The sequence below is a fragment of the Brachycentrus maculatus genome, unplaced genomic scaffold, assembly GCF_059751285.1.
Source record: "Brachycentrus maculatus isolate JH-2025_06_01 unplaced genomic scaffold, ASM5975128v1 h1tg000315l, whole genome shotgun sequence".
NCBI lineage: Eukaryota > Metazoa > Arthropoda > Insecta > Trichoptera > Brachycentridae > Brachycentrus > Brachycentrus maculatus.
This window is the reverse complement of record NW_028281064.1, coordinates 1313079-1331366: the sequence shown is the minus strand read 5'-3', so window position 1 is coordinate 1331366 and position 18288 is coordinate 1313079. Positions and strand designations below refer to the sequence as shown.

The 18288-nt window shown below is 31.1% G+C and overlaps 1 protein-coding gene across 7 annotated transcripts in view; it reads left to right on the top strand.

Annotated features, from left to right (window-relative positions):
• The first annotated feature begins 879 nt into the window (after positions 1 to 879).
• kn (EBF transcription factor knot) overlaps positions 880 to 18288 on the top strand; it is a 134359-nt gene continuing 116950 nt past the window's right edge. For all 7 annotated transcript variants that reach the window (XM_088268181.1, XM_088268180.1, XM_088268179.1 and 4 more), the window contains exons 1-3: positions 880 to 1569; positions 2772 to 2910; positions 15228 to 15381. In XM_088268181.1, the coding sequence (XP_088124307.1) occupies positions 2780 to 2910; positions 15228 to 15381 (285 nt within the window). In that variant the 5' untranslated portion in view covers positions 880 to 1569; positions 2772 to 2779. The remainder of the gene's footprint in view (positions 1570 to 2771; positions 2911 to 15227; positions 15382 to 18288) is intronic.

Here is an 18288-nt window from a genome sequence, read left to right as displayed (position 1 = left end):
GACACATTTCAACATTGCTTTTTTAACTTATTTTATATCACTAATAATTTGCCCAGTTCGTGTTATTTCTAGGAATATTGTAAATCTTGATCAATAAATTTACAGGTGACATTATTTTTTACGTATTTAAGATACGAATTGCAAAAAATGTAATTTGCGCATACCAATTTTTTATTATAATAGTATACTTAATGTAGGTTGTTCCCAAAAATTTGATGCGAATTTTTTACTGAATTCGTAATCCTGGATAAAAAAAATATTTCAAAATTTAAATTGATGCTGCGTTAAAACATTTCGAAAATACCTGTACGTAAATTTTCCTTTTTTTCGTATTTCTATCTTTATTGCACCCTTTAAAGAATGTGTAATTATTGCATAGTAAATTACTTCTTCACTTTTCTTTCTTTATATACAACAACAAATATATGGAACTTTTCAATTGCCTTTTATCAATGTCAATCTAACTATTTTTATTTTTTTTTATGTACAAGCTGTATAATTCGAAAACAAATAAACAATTTTAAACGAACTCACAGGAGTCTAATCCCTCTTAAAAACAGGCCACAAGGCCTACACCAAGAAAAAGAAGAAGAAGATAACAAATAAATAAAAATAGAATCATTTAAGTATTCAATAATTTTTTGGTTAAATTTAAAAAAAAATATTTTGACCAGTAATTAAAAACATCGATATCAGTAAATACCAGGAAAACGCTTTCCTAATCAAGCTGCTCTGGGGTGTGTATTCCCATCTCGCTCTAACCTCGCCCCCGGGGGCCCCGCCCCCAGGCGCCCCGCCCTCCCCCGGCAGCCGCTCGCTCGGGGTAGAAACAAAATCTCTGAGGCATTATTCCGCCGCCGGCCGCCGTGGGACGACGCCGACGCCTCACCCAGCGGACGAACGCGAACCGACTGACTTGCGGAGATTGCCGATTGTCGCTTGTCAAAAAAAACCTAATTGGGACTAATAAAATTTATTAAAAAAAATCGTGACGCTCGTTAAAAAAAGGTGACGAACACCTGAATTTTTTTTTCATTAAAAAAAAATATATAAATCGAAATTGTGAATTTTATTCGTATTTTGATTTTTCTCAAAGAACTTTTGTTTTCTGAAGAACTTTTGAATATTTGGACTTTTGAATTTTTTAGTAAAAAAAAATAACAAATATTTTTTTTTTATTAATAATTCAATAAAAAATAAAAGTGATTTAAAGTTGATTTTTTTATACGCTTTGATTGAACGAATTACGTTGATTATTTTTCAAGTGAAGTGTTCTAAATTCAACGCGCGTTCTGCCGACGGCAAGTGAATAAACTTAAATTCGCGAGTGTTTAAAAAAATATTTACTAAAAATATGAGAGTAATTTATTCGTAATTTTCACTGTGGTGTTTTTACTTTGTCCACCCGGTAGTTTTGGAGACAGGGTTGCCAAAAACTCAAAATTCGGTCTGACGAGTTGAACGCGGCCGCGGCTGGTTATACCGGCTCGCCATGGCCACCGTTGGAGCTGGACCCTGTCGGGGCTTGGGGCAGGAAACTGTACCCCCCGGCTGGACCTCGATCTGCAGGTTGGTGACCTCTTAGATGAGGAAATTATGTATTTTATTTTAAAAAAAGATATATTTTAAATAATATGTACCTATTTATAATATTTATATTTACCTGATGAGCAGTGCATTAGATGAAAAATAGCAATCTACCTAAAAAAAAATCTATAATTCATAATTTCATTTACTGATTTGGCAGTCACTTTGTAGTAAAATCTATCCATTTTTAATTTATGTTTTGCTTGGTAAATACCATTAATTTATATTATTTACCCTGTAAAACTTAAATAAAAAATAAAAATTTATACATTTTCCAGAGAACATTCGTGGAAACATGAAGTATGTTTGTATTTTACTTTTAAAAACAGCTAACCCATCAAAATATTTTTACTGTCAATAAGAAAAAAAATAATTACATATTTTACTTATTTAGTAGGATAGTATTTTAAACCGTCTAAATCTCAAAATTTTAAGTTAGTATTTTAATCTCTTTCTTGTTTAAAATTCTCTGAAATATATTTTCTAACACATTGTATTTTTAATATAATTTACCTACATTCTTGTAACAGAGCCATTATTTTATTACTTTCGACAATTGTGTTAACTTTTTAAATGTTTTGAAAAAGCAAGTATGGAATATTTTAACAACTAATGTTTTATAAAAATATGACAATTCAAAAGACTAAAAGGAATTGACCCCAGAAGAATCCATGCTCGAATAAAATATGCTTATAACCAATGCACTAAGTTTATCTAAAAGCAACAAATAAAATACAATACTGTAATAAAAAATCAATTATAAATATGTAAAACCTATTTTAGACGTTTTACATTAGTTTTTTATTTTACCTTCATTTTCAGGTTTAATGTTTACACATTGCTTAAATATAAAAAAAAAAATATGTTGATTGTAGAACATTGTTAAAATAATCTTTTTATTTGTTCACAAATTTCTTTATACAATATATAAGATTTCATGTGGTACTTATAAAACTGCTATAAAAAATATTTATGTTTTTTAATGCAAGTTGAATTAATAATAACTAAAATGACTTATTTTTTCTAATTATATTTGAAATTTTTAACTCTCTCAAGTATTTGAGCTTAAAAAATCTTGAACACTATATAATTCTAAAAATATTTTTACGACCCACGTTTTTAAACACCAAATACCCATAGAGGGCGGAGTATTTTTAGATGAGTAATTTTTTTCTTTTTTCCAGGGGGGCTGATGTTTGGCCTACACCACGGAGACGCAGGAGGGGCTCTGCATGCCCAGCCCCGAGGCCCTGTGACGTCACTTAAGGAGGAACCTCTAGCCAGAGCATGGATGCAACCTACTACTTTAGTAGACAACTCAAAGTAAGAGCAAGAATTTTTTTAATATCTGAACCTAAAAACACCTTGTACACAAAATAATAAGTTTCATTCATTCAAACCCTTATCTGCACCCCAATGGTGCATAGGGCACTGCATCATATAAATGCAGTGTTATCTTGCTCATTAACACATGAAGGAAAGGTGATCAGCCCTCCGCTTTAAATACCAGTCCAGGGTAATATTGAATAAATATTAAAGTAAAAAAATCACTCATATTTATTTGACCCTCCCTGGGAATCGAACCCGGGACCTCCAGTACGGTAGCTGAGCGTGCTGACCATTACACTACGAAGGCGGACAATAATAAGTTTACGGGCTATGAACAATTTTTTTATGACCAACTGAGAAGGTTGGTATGGATAGTAAAGATTTTTACCTTTTTAACTGATCGCAATAATTAGATAGCTTACAGAAGAAATAAAAAAGGACAAATGTAATTTTTAAACAGTTTATAAAGTTTGTTTTTTAATGTCCTGATGACGTGGTAAGGAAAAATAACTTTTGCAGTAATGAGAAGTAAGACAGGACGCAAAATATATAGAATGTTTTGAAGGACGGTCAGTACTCCATGTGACAAAACATATAGTATAGGTATCTACGTATCAGAATGGTAGATTTTTTTACAAAGAAAATATTTTACCCAAGAAAACATACGATAGATACTATAGTATATTTATAAAACCACAACGTACTTTTGAAATTACAAAAAACGTCTTCACAAGACTTCCTTAAAACATTTTAAAATACCTCACGTAAATAAGGCGTTTTGTCTCCAACATAAATGAAAATGAGATTTTAATATTTTGGCTTTGATTAACATAATATTTTGTAAGTAATTCCTAAAAAATTGAAAATGAAAATTCCATCTTAATTTTATTAATAAAACTATTTTTCTTTTGCAAATTTGAAAATCATCGATTATGAAGGAAAAAAGTGTGTAAAAGTAAATTTCGATTTGAAAAATAATAAAAATTGATAATTTTAAAATTCATTCTAGATATTGTTATATTAAAATGCGATACATATTGTTATATTAAAGATTTCACGGGTTCCAGTTTTTTGTTGTATGTTTTATTTTTAATAATTGTAAAATTATTACATTTATGTTGGTATCTATGTGTTAATCCTGATAAAATTTTATCATACCATATTCATATATTTGAAATTCGAATACATTTTTTTTCTTTTGTCTTTCATACTTTTCTGGTCTGAAGTAAAATATATTTTATGGTTAAAAATAAATATTATACAAATAAAAAATGCAGCCATTTCATAAAATAATCTAGTAACGTTAAATAAATAAATAAAATGACAACATATCAAGTTCTTAAGGTAAATAAATTTCTCTTTTACTTTTACATTCTGTTGATTATAGGGCGAGTAAATAATTTAATATTATTTATAGATAAATTGTATACCAACCTAGTCCATTTACGTCCGTCGAAAATCGTATATACAATGAGTGGGGAAGTAATTGAATTAAGGGCGGTCGCCTTTTACTTGCCACGTCATTAAGAGCTGTTCAAACACCGTAAAGGTGAAATACTTTTGGACCATCCTATACACAGATAAGTAAACATTAGATCCTACCTACGACCTTTAAAAGTATTCATAGCTAACATCAAATAAATCTTACATAAAATAAAGCTAGTTATACTTTTCGCGACCAGAGTTGACTTGAATGCAGTACTTGCACAAATGTATGATTTGTTTACGTAGCGTTTTAAACTTACGACGTATTCCTCTTAAAACTTTTAAGCTTTTGTAATACATAGCAAAGACAATGAGTTTATTATTTTAACTTTCAACGTACGCCATACCCACCATCGTACTTTTTATTATTCCTGTTTTATAAATGTATAAAGATGGATCGTTTATTTTTAATATTCCAAATAAATATAAAATTTCGTCGTGATTATGGAAAACGTCATCACTCATTCATCCCAAATACTTATTTTTAATCAATTTAAATAATTGCAATTATTTATCCGCCTCCGTAGCGTAATGATCAAAACGCTCGGTTACCGCACTGGAGATCCCGGGTTAGATTTTCAGGGGGGGGGGGCAAATAAATATATGTGATTTTTTCAATCTAATATTCATTCGATATACCCTGGACTTTAACCTGAAGCGGACGGCTGATCACCTTTCCTTCGTGTGTTAACTATCAAGATAACACTGCGTTTATATGATGCAGTGGCCTGGGCACCATTGGGTGCGAATAAGGTTCAAAATAATACAATTGCAATTTAAATACCATTATAAGAGAAAAGAAAAAAAACAAGTTTAGAGCTTGCTGTGAATAAAATATTTAGAAAAAAAACAAATATTATTATTTAATTAGATACACGAATCTTATTTATAATATTTAGAATACAATGCGAAAATTCCCCCCCCCTTTATCAATATGGTGGGTAATAAAATAAAATATAAAAAGAAATACCAAAAAATATTGATTTTCTGCAAATTGTCATTTTTTCCTCAAATGGAACATGGTTCGCAGCCCTTTTAAAGGACCCCTTAAGTAGAATAAAAGCCTGTTAGTCGAACAACAATATTGATGTGAGGCATAATTGGATATAGTTTTGCCATCCCCTGTTTTCTTTATATATTGTGTATTGGTAATATCCCTTTAGATAAACAACAAAGTTCCCTTAACAGCCGGTCTACAGTCACACTCCAGCCGGGTCAAACAAAAACATAATTGAATTTAAAACCTTAGCAAATAAATTAATATTTTTCATCTCCTGTATCCCTTGCCAAGAAGTGCATAAAGCACAGAATATCGACATATCGGTCCATTTATTGTAATTTTCGGGACTGCGTATCATCGACACAGTGTTATCTAGATCGTTTTATTATGCAAAGATAACGAGAACAGCTCTGCACCTCTACTGTCCGTTCATATTTATTCTACCTCTTATATATATTTAGCTAGCCAATATAACAATGACTAACAACGACATAAACATAACAATTTACTAACATGTATTCTGACCTCTCTGGGAATCAAACCAGGGACCTCCGGTTCCAAGTATGGGGTGGACATAAATAATAAAGCATTAAGCATTGGATCTATACATGTAGATATGTATTGTCTTTATTTCACTTAGTAATAAACTCTTCATAAATTAATTTGGCAATCAATTTGTTGTAATACCTATCCGTTTTTAATTTTAGTATTACTTGGTAAAATACTTGTTTGAAAATGATGCGGAATGCATTGAAATAAGTTTCAAAATAGAATTTAAGAAAGTTATATTTAAGAAGTAAAACTATAAAAAAAATTAATAAACTTTTCATTAACGTTTTATAATATAGTTTTAACTGTTTAAAAGATAATTTATGTGTGAAGCGAAAATTGAAAACGAAAATTTCAATTTTACACAAGTATTACGTGAAGTATTACGTCCGCCTCCGTAGTGTAATGGTCAGCACGCTCGGCTACCGTTCTGGAGGTCCCGGGTTCGATTCCCAAGGGTGGTAAAATAAATATAAGTGATTTTTTCACTGTAATATTTATTCAATATCACCCTGGACTGGTACCTGAAGCGGAGGGCTGATTACCTTTCCTTCATGTGTAAACGATTAAGATAACACTGCGTTAATATGACACAGTGCCCTATGCACCATTGGGGTGCGGATAAGGGTTTTATTATTACGTGAACTTTAATCATAAAGAGTAAACTCACAAGTAGGAATAGGTAATAAAACTATCAATATTTTAGTCTAAGTAGGAATGTGATAAGCGGTGTTGAATAAGTCGTATCTAATTTTCAGAGTCACATGAATGTTAGGTAATTAAAAAAAAGCTTAAATAGACCCTAGTAGGCCTATATTTAAAAAATATTTCATTATTTTGTTAAAAAAATAATCTTTACTTTAAATATTCGTAATAAAACTGTTAGGTTTCACCGGTTATTTATTATTCATGTTTTATGCATAAATAAAAGTTTGAGAAAAAAATATTGCGAACTTTCGAAGTTCATGAGGTCTAAGATTTGTTCATTGGGGGAATTATTAAACAAAGCGACCTTTTACAGTTCATTTATTATAATTACGAAAATTTATGTAAAAAATCGTTAGACGTATTGACGATTTAAAAAATATTTAATTATCTACTAATCTGTGTTGCCTGTCCAATTAATCCAACATATTTTGGGTTGCCGCGAATTTGTTAAACAATTTAGCCACCCCGCCGGCGCTGAAAACGCGGTTAATTAATCTCGTTCCACCCTCAGAGCCCACCCTTGCCTCTGAGTGAAGGAAAAATGAGCTACAACCCCCCTCCCGTCACCCGTCACCCCCCACCCCTGTCCAAAAGACGGAGTCATAATTAACCTCATTACCTCTGCCGGCGTTAAAGAGAACTAATTGTATTACTGTAATGCGATATTGTTTTTAATTAAATGAGGTTTACGAAAGTCGTCCGATGAGCCTACAAGTTATGGGTAACTTTATTTCGTTTGTTGACGTTTAATACTTTATCGTCTAATAAAAACTAAAGTTTTTGAATAAAGAATTTTAGGACTTTAAGTCATTGAAATATTTTGAGTCTTGGTATTCAAGTACTTACATTCATATGAAAATTTTGAGGTAAACACTGTCATATAATGAACACAAATGTGCATAATTGCCAGTCTCAATTTCCTATATTCTTAATGTTTTGATCAACAGGTTTACAGTAATAGTTGGTATTTTATTATATAATTGTATTTTTTTAAAGAGAAATATTTGTTTGTTTTTTTATTTTATTATTTACACAAATATTTCAATATCATACTATTTCTGTGAGCCTAAGCGGCTCATTATTAGAAATTGATATCAAATTTGTTGTAGAGTGGGTTCGAACCAAAAAACTCTTGATTTAAGAGTCCGCGACACTAGCCACGGGACCACAATCCGACACCAATTTATTTCGTTTTTTGACGTAAACGTTTAATTCTTTATCGTCTAATAAAAAATAAAGTTTTTGTATAAAGAATTCAAGAACTAAGAGTTATTGAAAGATTTTGAACCTTCGTAATCATTTATTTAATTTTTATGTCAACTTTGACAATATTCACACACTTGTACAATGGACACACAACAAAAAAATTAAACGTTCTCAGAAATACAATAAAAAATATTCATTCTTTCGTGTCTTTACATAATTCCCTCGTTTTTATCCACGAGTTTAAATTTCAATTAGTTGTATTATTATATAATTTTATTTCGTTTGTTTGTCGACATAAGCGTTTAATACTTTATCGTCGAATAAAAAAATTGTGTTATGAATATTAGAACTTATAGTCAATGAAAGATTTTGAATAATAGTTTTCATTTAATTATATTTTTATGACAATTTTGAGAATATTGGCATACAATGAACACTCAATCCAAACACTATATAAAGTAAAATACAGTGTTGTAAAATTAAAATAAACTTTGACTTTAATCACTTTTACATATTTTTTTGATAGTTAAATGAATTAGTCACATATTTAAAACCATTTTTCTTACTGTATAAATTATATTTAGTGGAAATTTAATAAGATTATATTTATTTTTAAGATATCGTCAATTAGTTTGACAGGAATTGTGAAAATGATATGTTAATTTAGCAGTTAGTAATTATGGTAATACATAATTTATTTTAAATTTCACATAGTAAATACGACTATTTCTTAAAAACTATAATGACTCGTGTTTCAATGCGTTCAGCATCATTATCAAACATCGTTTTTTGCTGAATTCACCTAAACACGAGTCACAATAGATTTAACAGAAAAAGTAAAAATAAAAATAAAACTTTTTTCTTTATTAAAAATCAAAAGCTTAATTTCTTATCTCCCTTGAAGTGTCACATTAATTTGGGCAAATTAACAACGAAGAGCAAACAAAAATACGTGGCGTAATTAATATTGGTGAATAATTAATGGATGTTTTTGATATGCAGAAAAGGGCGTGGGTGTGTCGTCACGGAATTAAATGGCAACCTCACGATTTGTGAAATATGTCTGGCATTTGTCATCGTCCAGCTAATGATGAACTGTCGACATGGAGCATTAAACAAAATAATAATTCCGATTAAAATCCCTCCCCCTATTAATTTCATGTGTCGCACTTTAAACTAACTAACTAACTTACCATATTTTATTTATTGTTTCGGCATTTACTTTGTTGTAAGACATGTTACAATGATTAAAGAAAACACTTCGTTTTTTACCACTTGAGTTTTATTATAGACTACATGTTTCAGAAGTTTAACTTCCATCATTCAGGTCTGTATTATAATACAGACCTGAATGATGGAAGTTTAATTTCTGAAACATGTAGTCTATAATAAAACTCAAGAGGTAAAAAACGAAGTGTTTTCTTTAATCATTGTAACTAACTTACCAACACGCCGCTTTCTCGCAGGAGTAGGTAGAGAGAATACAACCCCACACCAATCTGTAACTGCACACAATCTTCGCCTCTTCCACATTCATACGTATGTATAGGCGTGTATACGGCGATTATTTCGACTCGTGATCTGATCATGAAGCTTTCCTCGGTCTTCCTCTGCTTCTATCACCAACCGCATTCGCCCCATAAATTTATTTTACCATCTCAACACTTTTTTAAAATTTAATCGATAATGCTAATCTCAGTTTTGCATTCTTTCCTTATATCACCATTCGAACATTTGGCGAGTTAACTATAAATCTCGTGATGGTAGCCAAATGTGATAATCACTATTGAAATTGAATGGGCGCGTATATATTTTTGCATAAAAATGCATATACTTAAAAAATCCTTTACCTTATTTAAAAAAAAAATTGGGTAAAGGATTTTTAATATTTGTTTGTTTTTTATTTACACAAATATTTCAATTTTATTCTATTTCTTTGAGCCTAAGCGGCTCATTATTGGAAATAGGTATCAAATTGTGGTAGAGTGGGTTCGAACCGAGAAACTCTGACTTAATAGTCCGCGACACTAATTACGGGACCACAACCCGACACGTATTATATTTTATTTTAAAGGGATTCAAATTGTTTTGAATATCCTAAGTACCTACTTACATAACTAGCGTTTATCTACTAGTACTTCAGCAAGTGTGTTCAATAATTGGCAGAACATGCAACCAATTCATTTTAGTACATACAGTAAAAAAGATCGCATAATTGGACACCCGACACATGTTTCGGATTTGAATTTCGAGCCGCAAGCAAGTCGATATAAAATACGTACGTTAATTTGTCATCTATACTTGACACTGGCAGAAACATCCTTTCACTGGGTGACTGCCAAATAAATACTTAAAAAAAAACTATACATCTTTACTCATACATACAAATGTTGCAAAACTGCTGATGGAAATTTGACAGTTAACTCATATTCAAAAATTTAAAAAATTAAAAAATATATAGATTATTACGAAATATAATACGCTAGAATGATGAAAAAATCAGTATTTATTACTTAAATATTATGTATTTAGAGATTTTACTAATATTTAGATACAAGCTTTCATATGTTTTATTTAAATTAAATTCTCGAAAATGTTTTTTTTTACTGTAAATCATTCACTCATTTCATTCGAATCCTTATCCGCACCTCAATGGTGCATCATATAAACGCAGTGTTATCTTGATCGTTAACACACGAAGGAAAGGTAATCAGTCCTCCGCTTCAGGTACCAGTCCAGGGTAATATTTAAAAAATATTAGAGTGAAAAAATCACTTTTATTTATTACACCCCCCCTTTGGGAATCGAACCCGGGACCTCCAGAACGGTAGCCGATTGCACTGACCATTACACTACGAAGGCGGACATTGTAAAAACATTATTGTAAATCAGTCATATCAGAAGTAAAAGCCTTTAGATATAAAGTAAGGAGAGTCTGTAAAACCAAATCTAAAGGTTAAAAAAATAGGTGTTTATTTTTTTCAAATTATGTTAAAATGGTAAAAATTATGTTAAATACAAATTATGTAAAATTATGTTAAAGTAAACAAATTAAAATAAACTTAATATGTATGTTATATATGTGAAAAAAATATTTTTCCCATAGTAAAAAATATAAGTAGCATCGAAGTATGAAATTTCAAGTGCCCTAACCATTGCTGCGATTATCTTTTTACGTACTGTTATTCCTTTGTTTCTTTTTCCAAATAGAAGTCGGGAATGTCCTTTACTTTGAGCTCCATTTCTTAACTACTAACATGTTGAAGCCGAAGTAGGGTCATGATAAATATCAGTGTTGCATAAGCCGCAGCTATATTTCAGAGTCATTTGGACGTTAGGTAATTCAAAAACATGTTTCCCTTCAAATATATTCAAGAATCTGAAGATCAAGACAGATCACTTTGCCTACATAAAAATAGTATCAAAATAATACTCTATACATCAATCAGTCAGAATAAATGATGCGACAATTCAGGTTGATAAACAAAGATATCAAAAAACCATTTCGCGTCAGACCCCAGCGCGAAATGGTAGTGAACTAACAAGAATCGGAATGCAATTCACTTTCGCTTGCAACTATCAAATAAATATACATTTTCGTTAGGCAATATTGCACAGTGGCAGATCAATGCAGAGCGTGGGGTTGGTTGAGCCCCCAATTTGTAATTTTGCCCGCGGCGTTCCCCTCCCCTCCCGGATAACCCTCCTCCGCCCTGTAGTACCAAATTAGCCCCCGTTTCTCTACATTCTCTACAATAATATAATTGAGTGCATAATTTATGCAGCAGGGTGCGTTTTGGGGATGTATTTGTTTAAATTATTCGACAGCGATGCTCATTTCGGCACATGTTAATCCAAATAAAGATGGCATGAACAATGGTCAAACGAATCACAAATATTCAACCAGATTATAATTTAATAAATAATGTTTATTTTCAAACATATAAAATATACAGAACATTTGTAAAAAGATATATCTTGAAAGAAATGAACAGTTTTACTGCTTAAAAAGTTTTGTTAAGATTATGAGGAAGTCCGTAGCAATAATTTTTGATACGACATTTTGAGTGTGTCCAAATACTTGCTCACAAATCTAGATTACCTCCAATTAGGAGTCATTTTTCATTTTTTAAATTATGAAATTAAATGAAAATTGAAAATGTTGCTTTCTAGCATTTCAAGTATGTGAATATAATCCAGGGTTCGGACCTTACATACAAATAAAAGAGTTTCTGCTTAATAAAGGCTTTCCTCATCCTAACAAAAAAGTCTTCTCCAGGACCTTTCGCATACTGTGTTTCGAGTTTGATCAATATATCTAGAAGTTTCAATAACTTGAGTAATGTGGTTGTCAATCATAGTTAGAATTGCTGAATGTTACACTGTGTAAAGTGATGTTACACTTAAACCAGCCTATGACAGTGGTAAGCCCTTTGAATTCCCAAACTTTCATATTCTTCTTCTTCTGTGTTGAGATGTCAAAATATAATAATAATAATAATAAAACCCTTATCCCCACCTCGATGGTGCATAGGCCACTGTGACATATAAACGCAGTGTTATCTTGATCGTTTACACATGAAGGAAAGGTGATCAGCCCTCCGCTTCAGGTACCAGTCCATGAAAAAATCACTAGTATTTATTTTACCCCCCTTGGAAATCAAACCCGGGACCTCCAAAACGGTAGCCGAGCGTGCATTACATTACGGAGGCGGACTAAACTTAAAAAAAAAAATTAAATGTTGCTTTCTAGCATTTCAAGTATGTAAATATATAATCCAGGAATTGGACCTCACATATAAATAAAAGAGTTTCTGCTTAATAAAGGTTTTCCTCATCCTAACATAGATGTCTTCTTTAGGACCTCTCGCATACTGTGTTTCGAGTTTGATCAATATATCTAGAAGTTTCAAAAACTTGAGTAATGTGGTTGTGAATCATTGGTGGAAATGGTGAATATTGCACTGTGTAAACTGACCACTTAAACCAGCCTATGACAGTCGTAAACCCTTTAATTGACCAAACTTGCATAATCTTCTTCCTCTGTGTTGAGGTGTAAAAAATAATATAATCAATTTTGATAATAACACATCATTCACAAAAATAATTTATGCAAAATATGACTTTAGAATCAGTGCTACTTTAGCTTGCCTTTACCCCCTGCTTACGAACTTATATAAAATCTCTTCCACATTCATGCATCGCCTCATACAGTCCCACCAAGAAATATCAATACAAAACTTAAGTTATTACTATCGATATTTTAAAAATCGGCAGATTCTAAAAAAATACTATTTTGAGTTATACTGTAGTAATATGTAACCATTACCTGACCAGTGCACAAAACAAATAGGATTAGTACCGTTGTATTATTCCTCCGTGACAAGTTATCTCTCTGCGGGGTATTTACCGCAGAAATACAGCAAAAACTCTGTCAAAGGGTTAACAGCCGTTCAAACGCTGACGACCATTCAGTATGCAAGTTTCTCATGCATTTTTGTTCCGAAAACAAAGTGACATAATTCTCCAGACTCTCGTTTCATTGTTTAGGGTTGTGCCACCGCAGGGAGCAAATTTCTGCCAAAGAAAACAAAGAAATATAGTTATTGCAGTTATCATTATTCATATTGTCGCACTAAGCGGCTGTCATCATTTGTGAAATACGAAATTGAGTTCGTCGAAAATTTTACTGTTCTTGTACCGTGCGAAATTTCGTAAACTTTTTATTTGGATTTGAATACTTGCAGCACCCGTTTGTGAAAAAATGAGTAAAAAATATTGGAATCCTTCGCCTCCATTATTCGAACTTCGATATTAAGATTATCGATCATAAATGCTTGTTATAGTTTTAAACTATCTATTTTTTCAGCCTCCGTAGTATAATGGTCAGCACGTTCGGCTACCGTTCTGGAGGTCCCGGGTTCGATTCCCAGGGGGGATCAAATAAATATAACTGATTTTTTCAATGTGATATTTATTCAATGACCTGGATTGGTACCTGAAGCGGAGGGCTGATCACCTTTCCTTCATGTGTAAACGATCAAGATAACACTGCATTTATATGAAGCAGTGCCCTATGCACCATTGGGGTGCGGATAAGGGTTTTATTATTATCATATTTTTTTCATAAGCAATTTTATTTGTTTATTTTTTACTAACTTAAATTATACCTAATAATGAATTCTAATAAATTTAAATTAATAAAAAAAAATAAAAAAACATTTCATTAATTTATTCGGTAGTCACTAAAATCTAGCCTGTATGCATTCCGCATCATTTTCAAACACCGAAACATGTGTCACACTAGATTTGAAGAAATAGTGGTATTTACTAAGTAAAACATTAGTAATAATAAAAAATAAAAACAATTACATGGTTTAAAGAATAAATAAAGTGTTTTTTTATAGGACGGGTAGGTAGTTTTGAGTCGAGAGTTCGATTCTTACCTTAGTCAACTAGACTTAGTTATTTAAAAAAAAAAACAAATTAAAGGTAAATACAAACACAATTTCTTTTTTAGAAATGTCGAAAAATATAGTAAACTCTGATCTCTTCAAAATGGTGCATAAGGCAGTGCATAAAATTGATGCAAGGTCAATTTAATGATTAGTATATGAAGTCAATATGATTAGTCATGCACTTCAGGTACAAGTCCAGGGTAACATAAAATATGTATAGATTGGCGTTTAATTTGTAGAACTCCATTTTAATTTATGTATTAAATGTTAAAATCCTATTACTAGCATTCGTTTGAAAATGCCATAACTAGGCGAAACAATAGTCACAAAATTTGCATGTTTTTTTTTTAAATAATAAAATACAACTTAGTAGTTTTGGAAAAAAAAAACAGTGTTTGAGTTAACATTGAATACATAAATTATTATAAAATAAATATAACAAGGGAAAAAAGAGTATTTTTTTAAATTTATATTCACCTGGTGGGAATCGAACCTGGGACCTCCAGCATGGTAACCAAGTGTGCTGACCACCATACTATTGAGGCGAAAAAATAATAATGCGTATTAATAAAGAGTAATAATTTAAATTTATATTCACCTGGTGGGAATCGAACCTGGGACCTCCAGCATGGTAACCAAATGTGCTGACCACCATACTATAGAGGCGAAAAAAATAATAACGCGTAGTAAATCGTGACTTCGTGCTCAATTTCGGATATTATGAATAACGAATTTAGTCCGTATTTGTTGAAATGAAAAAAAGATCTTTCATATTATAGTATATAAATAGACATGCCAGCGTTTCTACCGCATGCTAAGATGTGGTATTACCGTATATTATTATTTTGCGTTGTGTTCAGGAGGATAATACGTGTTAAATGATTAATGATGTATTGAAATTTCAGCATTGGAGTTGGGCGCGCCCATTTCGAGAAACAGCCCCCTAGCAACCTTCGCAAAAGCAACTTCTTTCACTTCGTGGTGGCTCTGTACGACAGGGCTGGCCAACCTATAGAGATTGAGAGAACTGCATTCATTGGATTCATAGAAAAGGACCAGGTGAGCAAATAAAATTTTGTAGTAATTTTTTTATAAAATAAAATATGAATTTTTTATTTTATGAAATAATGCATTAATAATAATAATATCAAAAGAAATCGAATGTTTTGTTTCCAATTTATTAAAACATTCTTAATTAATGTGAACTAAGTGAAAAATTGATTAAAAATGGATAGAATTTACCACAAAGTGACTGCCAAATCAATTAATGAAGTTATTAAAACATATTCTAAGGAATGATTTGACTAAAAAGTGTTGAGACTAAAGAACTTGGTAAAAGATCAAATAATATTGAAATGCTGGTTCTTAATCATTTTTTGTTTTTGTTTTCAAACTTTATTTTTTTGTTATACGAATAATAACAATAAATACGAAAGATTTTTAAAAGTCTCTTCTTAAGTGATTTTCTTAATAATCTTTCATTAATTAAAGTTCAAAAAAAATCGGATATATAGTATACATATAAAACGGAATTATTATTTTTGGCCACATTTATAAACCGTATTCTACAAAAACCTTGTTATTTACAGGGAATCATAGATAGTATTCAAACATCCCTGAAAAATACAAGTTATTTGTACCCAGTTAGAAAAATAATACCAAAATAAAAAAAAATAAACAGAGTGTATGCTTTATAAAGTTTAATACACATACAAAAATACACACATACACACACACACACACACACACACACACACACACACTCTCTCTCACACACACACACATACACACACAGATACACACACGCACGCACACACAAACATTCCCTAATAGATCACAATGTTTTTAAATATATTAACTACTAGTTTATCCATTTCAACTGTGTAAAGTCCACGAATGGGATTGTTGTTTAAATGAAGAGTGTAACATAAAAAAGTGACTAGCTAGGTAGTATAAGTAAAAGACAATATAACAGTGTTATAAAAAATAAAAATAAACCCTTTTATATTGCCATAGCCGCATTTTTATTTATGGTAAAATCATCTGATGTCTAGGACCGAGTATTAAAGAACTCTCTTTAGAAATGCTCAGTTCTCTAAATTACAGATAATTCTTAATGGAAATTTTGACTGACAAACTTAATTTTACTTCAGCCCTTAAACTGTGTCTCCAGAATAACTGGCCTCATCAGTTTCGATTAAATAATGACTAATTACGCTTTACCTAAGCAGATTAATTATTCCATCAACATAAACATGGTAAATTACCTAACCACGTGAATAAAGGGGTCAGCCCGGGAGACTTCAGGGAATAGCGTGACGAATAATGTCACTTGTTTGCTCAAACTTGTGTTTTTTTGAGTAAACGTTTTTTAATGAAGACATTTAATTTTTAAAAGGTTTCGAGGTACGCTCACCAAAAAGTTACTCATTTAAATAACATCCAAATTGTAGGATTAAAAAAAAACAGTACTATTCTAATTTATTAACACGTTTTGATATCAAATTAAGTATTGGAACAAATGTTGAGTTCAATCGGTACAATACAAAATTTATTAGTACAACATTTTGAGTGTGTCCAAATACTTGTTCACAAAATCTGGATTATCTCCAATTACAGGAGTTATTTTCGTATTATTTTTTGACATCTCAGCTAAGATGAAGAAGAATATGGAAGTCTGGGCATTTACCGGGCTGACGACCAATCTCACCGATAGATGTTTCTAGTGAAGTTCTAGTGATTCAAGAACAAGGTTTCTAAATTGGTTCATATATGTAGAACTTCCAAGAATTTGAGTAGTGTGGTTGTCAATAATGGGTAGAAATGGTGAATGTTACAAGTGTGTAAAGTGATCATTTAAACAAGCCTATGACGGTCGTCAGCCCCGTAAATGCCCAGACTTCCATATTCTTCTTAATCTTTGATGAGATGTCAAAAAATAAATTTATTAGTACAGTATTTGAATATAGTGACTGGCATTCAAAAATAAATATTTTTTCTCCATATCTCAAAATAGATGGAGAAGAATATGGAGAAGTCTGGGAATTTACAGAGTTTACGACCTGTCATAGCCTGGTTCAACTGATTACTTTATACGCGTGTAATAGTCAACATTCTACAGATGATTGACAATAACACTACTAAAATTAAGGACGTTGTATAAATCTTATCATTGACACGTTCTTTCACATTTGTGTTCTCGGCACCAGTTGGTTGAGTTGGTTAAGCTTTTTTAATTAGCTGAAACCTTCACGAGCTGTATATAAAATTTTAAAAAATTTGAAAATTTAAAAATTTAAAAGATTTTGGAACAATGATTTGGACACAATAAAAAAATTAAATATTTTATCAATATAGAGAGTGAGCAATAGGTAAATGAAGCAAAAAAATGACGCCACATTAATATTATTTGAAATTAACAGTCTAGTTTAATTTGTTAAGAATCCATTAGTCCAAAAATAGAGAAAAATTTGCTTGAATTGATTTATGACAATTTTGCGTCAAATAACGTATTTCATAGACCTGTCTTCTCAAACTTCAGTGATATCATGTTACCACTCAACTAACCTGATCCATGATTTGATACCAGCTGACTTTTTGGGACTCTTTTTGAAAAGCAAAGTCAATCGTCTACAGCCCCTTGCCTATCTAAAAACCAATATTACGACAAAAGCACTTTGCTACGTCTCAAAAAGATTCCTAAAATGACAAAGCTTGTATTAACGCTCTAGGTGGCATTTGTTGAATATTATTTTTCACTTCAAGTAAAATGAATTGTTATAATGTAGATGAGGAATCACAATTTTAAATATTTTTTTAATGAGATATTAAATAATCATATTACTAAATGCTTTATGGTTCGCCCTCTATAGTTATTGAAGTTATATTTCAAAAAAAGTTTTTCTTATTTATGTCAGGTTTAAAAAAATTATACAATCTATCGATTTAATTGTAAATGTATTATAA